This window comes from Notothenia rossii (assembly GCF_949606895.1).
Source record: "Notothenia rossii genome assembly, chromosome: 9".
NCBI classification, from domain to species: Eukaryota; Metazoa; Chordata; class Actinopteri; order Perciformes; family Nototheniidae; genus Notothenia; species Notothenia rossii.
The window spans coordinates 60,550,450-60,564,115 of record NC_136907.1 but is presented as its reverse complement, the minus strand read 5'-3'; the positions used below and the strand labels follow the sequence as shown (position 1 = coordinate 60,564,115).

The window sequence follows — 13,666 nt, the reverse complement described above, 5'->3', positions numbered from 1 at the left end:
AAACAGGCTATATCAAATGGACATTCTCTACATTGGAAAGTGTCTTGACAAATTGAACCTCTACAATACAACATTAACACGGAAAGGAAGCAGTTGGTTACATAGTCAGATTTTATTGGACAGAACGGTCACCAGGGCTAAAAACATGAAGAGGCAGACAGTGACGAGGAGGACCACCAGGGGGAGACCTCACCCCGCTGCACACACTGATTTCCCCCAAACACATATTTGAATCAAACCAGTGTGACAAAGTAGATCTCAGGAGGGGATGATGTTCAGACCGCAAAACTGGAATGATCATTTTTTCTTTAATGTTGCTCACTAGTATTGGAAAAATAGCAAGGGGGGAAAAAAACAATACACTCTCCAGAAAGTACAAAAACAGTTCAGCCACTATCAATTCATTGTCTTTTTGAACCATCCCTAAGAGACTTTGAAATGAGACTTTTGATCCAAATTGACTAAAAATAACACAGATCAATATCAATCAGTCCACAATACACAATCAGTCAATGCATCTGGACCTTAAAGGGTAGACTCTACTGAGACAGAAGTTCATATCCAGGGACTATCGGTACTCATTTAAACCACAACAGCTACCGGGGATTCCCTCTAGGACTTCTAAAGTAACTGGAGAGTAGATGGTGGAATAAACACAAGAGAGCGACCCTGAGGGACACCCAGAGGTGCCTCAGTCCCCACCCCCTGGTCCCCACCTGCATCACGTCTTGTTTCTTTCGGACACCAGTTGGTTTACAGGTTTTTACTCACCACTACGAGATATATACGGTACAATGGTTCACATTTTGCATATATCTGTGCAGTATATCATTTACTTCTCTTTTTTTCATACGATGTCAATTCAATCTCCAACACGTAGTTAGGAAGGGGTGAGAAGGTGGTGGGGGTGCATGAGGGGGGCGGGGGGGGGCTTTAGCAGCGGGTTTCGTAGATGCCGGAGCGGCCGATGTAGCGCACCCATTTGATGACGTCGTGGTCACTGTAGTTGAGCTTGGACTCGAACACCTTCAAGTAGCGCACCTTCAGACCAGAGGGAGCGAAGGGAACCTGCAGGACCAGAAGAGGGATGTTAGGAAGACGCGTCGGGGCATGCTGGGAGATGTAGGCCATACGGGTTGTTACTGTGGCTGTGAGGATTAAGCAGGAAGTGTGTATGAGGTAAAAGTAATTGCAGTGATTTGCATGGCTGATACCGGGATCACTTTTAATCCATAGTCCATGTGTTTGGTTGCCAACGCTGTACAAAGTTCAGCTACGCAACAAGATAGCTCATTTAAATCAGGGAGTAAATTAGTTCCTAGTTTAGGGATGCGATTCGGGATTATTTTCAGTCTTATCATTGATTGTTTTGATAACATTCTTTGTTGTTTGGTTTTGAAAACTCTTTCAGCAGAGCACTCAATGTCAACTCTAAATATATTGAGTTTACCGTCATGAGTGATAAAGAACAATATTCACATTTAGGAAGCTGAGAAACAGAATTGTAACTATTTTTTTCTTGAAAGATTACTAAAAACCAATTATCAAAATAGTTGCCGAAGCATACACTAAAGCTCTGCAATTTATTGGGAAGAGGTGTAATGAATGACTTCAGTATCAGATTTACAAACTATATGTAACTGAGAGGAAGACTGTGAAAACTATTTGTGTGTTCTGACCTCAAAGTTCATAGAGATGGGAGGCCTGGCCCATTTCTTCTTATCGTTGGTCGGCAGCAGCTCGATCTCAGCACTGATCTGAGACTCCTTCATCCCAGCCATGCGTTTGATCCTACACACACACACACACACAGATCAGCTTAGTGTATAGATATCAGCAACAAGGAACCCCATTTTGAAACCCTCACAAGAATAAATAAGTACAACAGTTGTGCAAAGTGAATAGGACTGTCCGAGTGGTTACACAAGCAAACGGCACAGAGCAGCTGTGGATCATTAACCTGACCGAGCATAAAACAGCGTTAGGTTGTATCTCGTGGATTTACGGTCAGAGGGACTACTCACTTCCAGACAATGGCGTTCTCGCTGGCCTTGTACTTCGCTTTTCCCTTCATACAAATCACCTGCACGCCGCTGGTGTTGAGGGGCGTGGGGATACGCACCTGAGGAGGTCATAATAAGGAGAGATAAACGTTTAACATCATTTAAAACTCATTACATTAGGCCATGTCTGAGCTGTGAGGAAATAGGACCTGTGTTTGATAGGGTTAGTGTTTATCAGCACGTGACTTTGATAAGAGCTCACCTCGATCTTTTGGGCCAGCAGCGAGGGTTTGAAGTTGGACTTGATGACCACCTTAACCTCCAGTTTAGTGCGGCCGACCTCCCTGACCAGAGGAATAACTCGGAACGGCAGGATGATGTCTTTAGTGGTGCGATACCTGCCAGAAGAGGGGGAGAGATTGGATAATGTAACAAAAGCAAGCATTTCCTCAAGTGGTTTCAGTGCTCATTAATGCCTGTAGTTCATTTCTCCAAACAACAACTATTGAAGGATAGAAGGCACCATGTATGCTTTCAGTCTCACTCGTGCCTATGAGACAGCCTGATAACAGACAGAAGGGTTTACAGATATTCCAATCCACTGACCTCATGAGCTCGTACTCTCCATCGGGGGGGATGAAGCTGATGCTACGCTCCGAGTCAAACTTACTGAGGCGCACACACTGGTGGAAGGTGCAGTCGTCGATGGCTATGGACTGCTTCCCGCTGCTGCAAGACAAAAACACATCAGAGACACACAAAGACACACAAGGAGACACAAGGACATTAGTTCACTTGTTTTAAATGATTTAATCAAAATATATGAAACTACTTATCTCCCTAAATTGATATTAATAGTGAGAACACCATGAGCAGAACAACAAGGACAGAGAAGATAAGTGCTAGTATCAGGACATGAAGACCTGGTGGTTGATGACACTTTAGAGCAATAAAACACCACGGACCCAGTTAGACGTAAGGTGGGGTAATACATACATAAACAATACACCAACTATTGCAAAGAGTAGGGACAGAGCCAGCATGTACACCAAATACTTAACATGGAGTGTTTGATTTGTATTGAGTGCATGAGATGATTCTTAGGCCCAATTCCAATCCACCCCCTACACACACACTACCCCTACGTTTGCGCGGAGGGTCCGCCACATTAGGTGCTGTTCCAAACCAACGAGTGTGGAGGGGGAGTGGGTTATCAAGCCCTCAAACAGCGAGTCTGCATCGGTGCTGACTTCACGTGCTGCCCTACCTGACCGCTCTCAATGCTGTGTGTGTCCGTCAGGAAGCACGCTATTTACAACCTCATATGTTTTTAGTTTAGGACCATACCTGTGTTTAGTCATAACTATGCATTTTAGTATAAAGTTGTGTATCTTTACAGAATGTTGAAAAAACTAAGAAGCTTATAAACATCAGGTTTAAAGCTAAAAGATCTTTACAAAAAAGTAACACAATTAAAGATGTTTGGAGTTTTATTTTAGTTATTCATTAAAAATGTTGTCCAAGAGATGCTGATTTGAAACTGTTGGAATTGGGCCTTAATGTGCTTCAACAAGGGGTGTGTGTGTGTGTGTGTGTGTGTGTGTGTGTGTGTGTGTGTGTGTGTGTGTGTGTGTGTGGCAGAAGGTGAGGACACTTGTCAGTACAGTACCTTCCTCCCCCTAAATCACTGAGGTACAGCACATAGAAAAGAAAGAGAGGGAAAGAAAGGAGGGACGCATCCAAAGGAAAGAAAAAGGAAAAATAAATTGTAAAAGCTGTCTTGTTGCAAACAGCAGGACAGACAACACTCATAACACAGACAGGGCTTAAACGGACGAGGTGGTCTCTTACATTTTGATTTAACAGTGAATATACATGTTCAAGCTTAAAAAGTAACATTCTTAAAGAAACGGAATTTGCAAATGATCCAAATGATTTTCAGCCTTGCTTTTAAAAGTATAGTTGATTTGATATAAACATTTTGCCGTCTGCTCGATGCTTCACTGACCTTTTCCCTGTGTCCTCCGTTGTTCCTCCCTTGCCCTGCTTGTCGATGACAATCTTGTCGTTCATGCCAAATTTGCACTCGGGCATCCCGCTCAGGTAGCTCTTCATCACCACTCGGCCCGACACATGGGCGCTCAGGACCTGGCCTGGAGAGGAGGGGGAATAATGTGAGTCTCAAACTGGACACACCACAACATCTGTTTTTCCTCCATTTGGTTGTTAAACTCTAATTCTCTTAGCTCTCTTTTAAAGACTCAACATTAATAACACAGGAAACCACCATTTGCTATGTGAAGATATAGTGGAGCCATGTTTTAGTCTCGGACCCCCTGTGTTTATTGTAATTCAAACGTCTCTATGCTTTAAACACATACGGCTTGTTGCTCATGAATGTTTGTGCACTAGAGTCCGTATGCATGTCCCACCGGCTGCTAATGGACTCCGCTCAGCGCTGCTCTCACACGGTGCTTACAGCCAATCACTTTTGTCCTGACCGACAGCGTGTAATGGCAAATGGAACGCCCAGTCTACAGTTTCCCCTTTAAGGGTAACACTGTTAGCACTGTTGCTGCGGTTAGCACTGTTAGCGGCTAGCCTCCTGCTCGGCTGTCAGTATGTTCATAGCAGTCAGTTTGCAATCATTCTGCTCTGACTTTCCATTTGAGAGCCTTTAAAGTGAAATAAATGAAGATTGTGAGATACAATCAAAAGACTCATAAACCTAATAATTGGATTTTCTTATGAACTGTGATCGTTCATAGAGTCTGAGAAGTATTGATGAATTCATGTCTTACGTATAACATCAAAGTCAAATAATAAATACACTACAGTGGCATTAAACACAGACACAGCTAACTACTGTCCGCAGTTGTTCTGAATGATACAGTTTCAATAAATAATGCATGCTCAGCAGTTTACAGACCTTGTGGTGACATGAGCAGGTTGACGCTCTCCAGGACGTCCAGGAAGAGCTCATTGCGGCGATACTTGATGCCTTCCCGACGCCAGCCGATCTGCCCCGTCACCTGGCTGGTGATCTGAGACTGCTCCTCCTTCGTCTGGGAGACAGGGAGAGAAACTGTAGCACCACTAACAACAGCAGACCGCCGACAGACAGGGGGGGGTGAAAGAGGATAATTTGCACTAGAGAGAGACAAACAAAGGTGACATGGTTCCACATGTGGATACAAAGAATTTCCTTAGAACGTCGGTTCTTACCTGGTGCTGAATGATGCAGAGTTGAGGATTGCAAAAAAGGAGAGAACAGAAAAATTAAATGTAAATACAAAATATTACTAGTTTTATTACTGTATTGCAACATTACACATTCCCTCTAATCGCTTCCTGTTGTTTTGTGGCTATAGCATTACATCACACCCCTCTAATCGCTTCCTGTTGTTTTGTGGCTATAGCATTACATGACACCACTGTAGACACGGCAATACAATGTGTAATATCTATGCCTAATCCAGATCAAGAAAATAGGCCCTGGACATCCCATTACATATTTATCATCCGTCTATCACTCGTGATTCTAAAAAAGGTCTTGGGTGACATTTAGAGGCGTTTATAATATTTAGTCTACCCTCACCGATATAAGCACATCAATCTGACTGTGATGCAATAAAATCCAACTGCACCACAAACAACAGCCACTGAAATGCCCATTTATCTTAATAGACACCTGTTTCAACATAAACTGACTGTAAAACCTTCGTGACTGTAACAGTTTGAGACTGCCCTGGTCTCACTGACCTGTCCCTTAATGCCCTGCTGGGTGATGAAGGTCTTCAGAGCTCCAGTCTCTGAGTTCTGGGGGTATCCAAAGTCCAGGATCTCTGTGTGAACACAAACAGATAAACTGTCGGTTAGAGATAAGGTGGGTGAGGACTCTAGGGCACGCAGCAGTGGAAAGAACCAGTGTTGACCGAGTCTGACATTATACGCTTAATATAATGCCAAACAGGTCACTTTGAGTTTGGTTTGTCACCATGCCAGAAATGATTTGGACAGTCATATCTCTTTCGCTAATATCCATTTAATATTGCTAGGAAAACTTCTCAAGCAACTGTATTTTTTCAAGTTTCTTACTACATTGAACACATCATGACCGCTTTAGAATTGAACTTTGCATAGTACACATTTATACTGAATGCACCTTTTATGGAGCCTCTTGTTCACACGTCTGACAGCTAACAGTTATTGTTCACTTTCTTTCCTGCTGCAGATTACAACACAAATGTGCTTTTAATAATGTAGCATTATAAAGGGAAAATGAGTGTGCTTTTCTTGATGGAACCAATAGAGTGTACTGCGTCCCAAACACATTTTCCATCGTCCCCGGGAGGTTGGGACACCATTGGAGACAAAGCTAGGCGGTACTACAGTTCAGTATTCTAGCACTATAGGTACTGAAGTATCGGTTCTTGTGGTATCCCTACTATTAAAAAAAATACTACGTAGAATAATAGTTTGATGTTTGATATAAGCTCCAGAGAGGCCCAGTTCCCTGATTTACTCGATTATATTTAGGAAAACATTATTGAGTTTTCGTGTCCTACCATCCAGCAGCTCGTAGATGAGCACAAAGTTGTTCTTGATGTTCTCCTCGCTGATCTTGCCAAAGTAGGCCGTCATGACATCACACATCTTGTAAAGGAACTCGAACACCATGGCGGCGTTGACATTCTGCTTGGTGACGGCCGCCAACCAGATGTTTGAGCGTTTAACATGGAAGAAGCTGGTGCGGGCGATGTTGGTCACCGGGGATCGAACCTGCTGCCGGGCGTGAATCACGTTCACACGGAACGCATCGACCGCGTTACGCCTGAGATTGGGGAAAAAAGAGAAATAGAGACAGAGGAAAAGAAAGAGACGATTGAGTTGGGAGAATTGTTTCAGGCTTTTGCATAACAGACCGTTGTTAACACCACCCCACCCTGTGACATCCTGTGAGAATATTTGCTGAGTTTGATATCCAGTTCTGCACTGGACTCAAAATAAATAATCCCGTCAGACCTCAACAGCATATCCACCCATCACGAGGAATATAACATCATCAAAACTTTTCCCAACCAACGGGGAGAGGGTACCTTGAGTTTGTGCGCTTAGAAAAAAGGAGCGTTGTTTTGTGTAAATGCAGATAATTACCAGGAGGGAGAGGGAAGAGTTTAGGAGGACACCCAGGCAACATAATACTTAATTATATAGACTCCAAAGAGATGTTTTCACCATATACTGTCAGAAACTGACTTTTAGATTTTTTTTCCTCTATTTTAATAAAGTTGAATACTCTGCTAATACTGAAAAGTCAGTGAGATAACATTTACCTTAGTGCTACAATGCTTTAGGGAAACAGCCTTTCCTAATGGGGATTTATAAACAACGGGGTCTAGAGCAGAGGACGCAGCACGATCTGACAGGAAGACCAAAACCTCCTGAGGTGTAAACTGACTCAAACTGATCTTATATTCAAGACTACTATTTTATATGCTCTAAAATGAAAAGAATGAAACAAATCATGAAACACTGATGTTTGAGGTTGTTTCATCTAATTTGGGTTATAATAAGCCACTTTCCAAAGAGTATCTTTCCAGGCCTAAAAAATAATATATTTCAAATTCGATAACTTTTTCAGGTTATTTGTGACCATAAACCTTTTCTAAGTTTAAATCTACTATATCTTCTACATACCGAAACACTTTTCCAATTTGTTTGTGAAAGTCCACAGCAGAATCAAAGGTGGTACGAACTACGTTAACCGTCATACCCCATGCTCAGATAACATGCTTAGGTACTTAGGTAAAGCTGCTTGTGGGTATCAATAATACTTATAAAACTTTAGTAATACACTGAATGGCTGTGGCAGTGGCTGGATGTGTTGCCTGTTTGAATTGGCTGCTGCACTTCAGTATCTGGTGGTTTATTTACCACTGCAATGTCATGACAGGTGACTCATGCTCAGAGAAAGTATCAGGAAGTTGTCTGTGGAATCAATGGGCATGCAGTTAGGGGTTTCAGGGGATCATTGATCGGTGGCCATGAGCGGGGGAGGGGTCATGCTTGATAAGCTCGAGCATCTCTTACCTATTCCTACAGGGGCCAAGATGGACAGATGGAGGAAAATGGTGATACAGAGGATAGAGAGGAAACAAGGATGAAGTAAAAGGAGAGGAGAGAGACAAAAATGCACAAGAGACATTTTCGTGCATCGTGTACACAGACAGAGTGAGTAACATGGTGTTTATTATGATGCCATCATTGTAACTGAACATGTTGGGAACGAGTCACCAGCACAACATATTGCTCTTTAATCTACTGTAGCCTGACAACAGTATGGCAAGTGCATATTGATACATTGTATGACTCCAAAACCGCTTCTTTTTTACTTCAAGTGGGTCCATTTTTGCTTCAGCTCACTTGCAATATTAAAACAAGTGCGATTATAGATTTCAACACAACATTTTGTCCATACACCGCGGCAACATAAACAGTCTGGTTTACTCTGTGTGTTGCGGCAACAGGGCGGATCACCATTAGCAAATGATGCCGTGGGAACGTGGTGGAGACAAAACCTGGATTTCCAGGTTTTCTACTGAACATAATAAGAAAACTCTCTTGCTGTTATCTTTATTTTTAGTGAGTGCTGCAGGAATTATGCCTTAAACCTGGATTCAACTTAGCATTTTTTTTTTTTTTTTTTTTTTTAAATTGGTTTTGGTTAAATACCAGAAACAAGGTCACTGGTTAACATAATTAAAAAAGGAGTTTCACATTTTTGTGCTAAAACATAAAGTATGTCAGTGAATACTGTTAACTTTTGAACTGTTACGCGTCTTTAAAAAGGGCTAAATGAGACTTCAGAGGTTGTTCTTTTGTTGTTTATAGAACAATGCTAACTTCCCTGTTGGCCTCCAAAAATACATCATATCTGCAGCACTCTATGGAAATTCCACAAAATGACAAGTTTTCCTTTTTTCATTATTTCGCAAAATAAACTGTGGTTATCAGGGCATGAATATTGTGTTGGTTCCTTTAATACCTATCAGTGATATTCTGCAGTATGCATTGTGCTGTGTCTGAAGAAGCGGAGGCAGCTGCATATTATCTGTGCTACCACTGGACTGATAAAGCAGCCACCATTATTTTACAGATTGCTGCATAGAAACAGGACAACAATGCAAAAGGGATTGTAGCAGAAGTAAACCTGTAGGTCAAAAAAACTGCAAACAGAATATTTAATGGGGTCTTAGTCAGTGAAGCATAATATACTACTCTGTTTGTGCCCATATTCATAGGCTTCTTAGCACCTCTAACCCTACAACAAAATAATTCAAGGAATGCCCATTTTCAAATGCTTTAGAGCCTATCATAGTTGACTATATTACTTTGATGCTACACTGACTTGTAGGAGAAAGAACGGCATCTGTCAGTTCCGCTCTGTGCCTCGATTGGCTGTGTTTGCACTATCTTTGCTGAGCAGGCCGACAAATCCTGATGTGTGAGAGAGCGTAAGGCTCATGTAAGTGGAAGGATTTTTGGGGAAATTACTTCTCTTTTTTTGTGTCCTCCATCTTTTCCTGATGGACAGAACGTTTTTCCTGCAGCTAAGTAATGCTAACTGAACTATTAGCTGCAAAAAGCGAATTAGCTGTTAGCTCAGGATGCCGTGCAGCCCAGACTGGGAGCACTGGGCGAGTGTTGATGTTTACATGGCTAGCACAGGAGTTTTGGTCTGCTGCGTAGAGAAGGTTTTCAGGCTCAGGGCAGGGGGATGTTGCTAAGATGCGCTGCCTGTTTTGTGCAAGAACAGGAGCCGGGCAGTCAACAATACCAGGCTAGTCATATTAGCTGGCTTGATAAGTCTTATGTTTGTGCACTTGATGTTTGGCTGTTAGAAAGATCCTCAATTAGATTTCTGGATCATTCATAACATATGTATCCATCTTCATAACAGATGCACATGCATCGTGCTGTCAATATGTCTCAGAGGTATATGTTCAAATGCAGTCTGAAACTGTGGGGACCCTAAATCACAAAAATACTGAGTATGACATGTTGGCTTAAAGGTCTACATACACAAATAACCTACTGACCTGCACAGCTGCTGTGTACCTACATAACTGACACCATGTTCCCTCTCTGTACCTTGCCGACCCTCACGGTGTAAATCTACATGGTACTGGAATGGTGTCTGCTCTGGAGACACCTGCCCTCAAAATCAATCAATGAATGCGGTAGGGTTTAAATAAAACAAAGTGAGAATTGGGTGTATGCATGGGGAAAGGGTATGTCCAACACAGGTGAATCACATCAAACATGTGTCACAAAGAAACAAACAAGGTAGAGGAAAGGAAGACAAACAGTAAATAAGAAATATATTCACATTCTTTAGCTTATACAGAACGTCTGGCCATTACATACTCATATGAATCGGCCAAGTTTTAGCCACACATATTCAAAACAATATATTTTTCATCAGAAATCAAATGTCAGCGTCTTTGGATAGGCTCCTGTCTCAGCCCGTTAAGTTGTTAGTTTAAATCTCTTTTTAGCTCAACATTTAAAATGAGCCACGGATTATTCATTGTCAGCCATTTTAACACTCCTTTTCCCCAACCAGGCAACTATTTACTTTGCATCCCCTCCATGCAAAACCTAAGAAATTATTTGATTTAAGGTGAAGAAAGATGATTGTATCTTATTACCATTTTGATACAAATACAAAACGTGTGTCTTGTATCACCACTGATGTTACAATATTGAATGAAAACAATATATTTTTTTAACTGATTGCGCATTTCAATACCTTTGTCTTTTGTGGTTATTTCTCATAGTCCCTTTTTTATTCATTTATCGGGAGAATACCTACGTCATTTCTTCTGTTTGTTCTACTTGTAACTAAATACTACATATTCTAATCATAGCAAACTGTGTTTTTTCTCGAAGGGCTAGTAATACTTTCCTAAATGTAATCCTGGCTTGCACAATTTTTTAACCACATTTCCGTGGAGATAACAAAACAAACAAAAGACACCTATGTCAACTACTAAGCTTGGAAGAGCTACATAATCCTCTTTCATCCTTTCCTTATCAATCTGAACCCGTTCACCCCTGCTCATTCAAGCACTTCTCTTTGAAGTGAACTCCCCAAAAATGTAGGATACATATTAGAGCAGTTTTGCTCCTGGGAAACATACCCAATGTCGTCTCGGTAGACCCGGGAGATGAGGACCTCCCCCTTGTGGTTGTAGATGAACAATCCTCCGATCATTTTGGCTGCTTCTCAGTCCCAACTGGCCATGGTGAAACCAAACCCGGCATGAGAAGAGCGAGAGACTGCAGGAAGGAAACAGGGGAAGAGAAACAAGGGATGTTTAAGAAGGGAAAGCAGTGAAAAGTGAGGGAGTGACCAACAGCACAGGGAAGCACTTGTCCCTCACATCCACTTTTCCTGTCTCTCTTTCTCTCTCACGCACACACATCACTCTATTGCCAATTGAATATACCCTGCAGCTGCCCCACTGTGGCGACTCATTTTAGCTGTGTGCATACACACATCATCAATCCCTTTGATAAAGGCTGAGGAGACTCCACTACCACTACCCACACTACAGTCAAATCCTCGTTTCTGTACAAAGTAAGATTAACAGCAGATTAGCAGCAACCAGTTTGGAGCAGGATGTCACCAAGTAGCCAGCTACAAATCTGTTGCCTTTTACTAGCAGGTGTAAATCTGGCATCTCAAGTAAGATTACACCTAAAGACACCTTCATTCATCTCATTTAAAGGCAGTGCAGCTGTTGTAGTAGCTTGCATGTGTCTAAGACAAATACAATCATAGCAGTTTCTTCTAATTCAAGAATGAAGCTTCTGGAAACCAGGAGATGAAGGACATGCTTGAAATTCCTCGAAGACAGAGGCCAGATAACTTACACACACGGTGGACATAGGAAGTATGCAACACAACCATGTCCAAGATGATAAAATAATGTCACCATAAAGACTTGACCGGGTCGTGACCGAATAATTCGTGCACAAGACATGAGTAGTTTTAATCGCCCTTTTATTGGTCGAAGTCAAGATGTCTGCTCACTCGGGCCATTTCCTAACGTTCATACATTTTTCATATTTTCTAATGTCTCATCGACGGATGGGGGACATGTTTGCTTGTACCACTTGGTTTTAAGATTTCTTAAGTGGCTACAATACTGATGGAGACTTGACCTTCAGCTCAAAGTGATGGAGAATAGACCAAGTGAGAGGTAGCTAGCTAATTTAGCTTACGATAGCAGGCTAGTTGGCGGTGGTGTTCGGCGAAGCAGCGTTGAGCCGTGCGGAATTTTAAATGGACTTCCGGTGAAGAAAACCAGACCTGTTGACGACCCTTTCAAACGCAATACTATTAATTAACGACAACATACACATTATAAATGTAAACGTATAACACTGACTGTTCACAAATACATCAACCCGTTAAGAAAGTACATACATTGCATACTGTGTCCTTTTATATTTAGTAGAAAAGAAGCCTCTAGTCGGTTAGCATAGTACCTGCCGCTGCTAGCTTGACGTTAGCCAACAGAGCGGCAGCTAACAATGCTAATGCTAGCATCGAACGCGATTGTAACAGTTTCCCCGGCTTCCAGAAACGTTTATTTCGCTACAGTTGATCATTTTTGACGAGAAACATGTTACCGTCTCGACTATGGTGAACTTACCCCAGTTCTCTCACGAACGCCACCAGTCTTTCGCTCCCCGTTTGTCCTCGGATATAGCTTCTGCCAGGTTCCAGTCTCTTCCCAGTTCACACACCCGCTAATTCCGCTCCTTCCTCCCGGTTCTCTGATAGCTGTCAGCTGACCCGCCGTCTTTACGCACAGCCGTTCCGTTGTGACAGGAAAAGGCGCGGCTGGAGCGATGTGTAAACCGCACCCAGGCCCTGTTATGATAAGCTAAACGGGCGGTCAATTATTTGTTTCAGCGTTATGTTTGTGTAACTATACAGTGCAGCACGGGGGGCTTGCCCTCTTTTGAAAATGGACTTTTCGGAGAATGTTGGCACAAATCCAACTTGTTTCATTAAATGTTGAGTAACACAGTGGTATTCATTTAGTCTCTCCTAAACTCCCACCTTCTGTGAATATGTGCAATAATCCTAATTTCCTTGAATGCAAAAATAAAATGTGTTTATCCTTAAAACTAGGTTGTGTGGGTGGTCTTGGTGAATCTTGTCCTGCAGAGTCCATCTGATGCAAAACTTCTTTTTTTTGTTTGTCCAAGTTGAATTAAACCATCTCTACATGAGTTCCCCCCCCCCCCCCCCCCTTCTATAACCACAGGGACATTTTGGCCTCGGGTCATTTAGTTCTAAAGCCAGTCTAAATGTACACATACAAGACTGATCACACACACACACACACACACACACACACACACACACACACACACACACACACACACACACACACACACACACACACACACACACACACACACACACACACACACACACACACACACACACACACACACACACACACACACACACACACACACACACACACACACACACACACACACACACACACACACACACACACACACACACACACACACACACACACACACACACACACACACACACACACACACAC

At 42.3% G+C, this 13,666-nt stretch overlaps 1 protein-coding gene across 1 annotated transcript; it reads right to left on the bottom strand.

The window, feature by feature from the left end:
• Nucleotides 1-93: 93 nt before the first annotated feature.
• On the bottom strand, nt 94-12,989 carry LOC307019514 (AP-2 complex subunit mu-A). The gene is made up of 11 exons (XM_079650495.1): nt 12,731-12,989; nt 11,210-11,348; nt 6,572-6,837; nt 5,762-5,848; nt 4,933-5,088; nt 4,012-4,156; nt 2,610-2,732; nt 2,266-2,401; nt 2,025-2,122; nt 1,680-1,791; nt 94-1,068 (listed from the first exon to the last, which is right to left on the bottom strand). Exons 2-11 carry the CDS (start codon nt 11,281-11,283, stop codon nt 934-936), a joined length of 1,332 nt encoding a protein of 443 aa, XP_079506621.1. The 5' UTR covers nt 11,284-11,348; nt 12,731-12,989; the 3' UTR covers nt 94-933.
• Between the last annotated feature and the right edge of the window lie 677 nt (nt 12,990-13,666).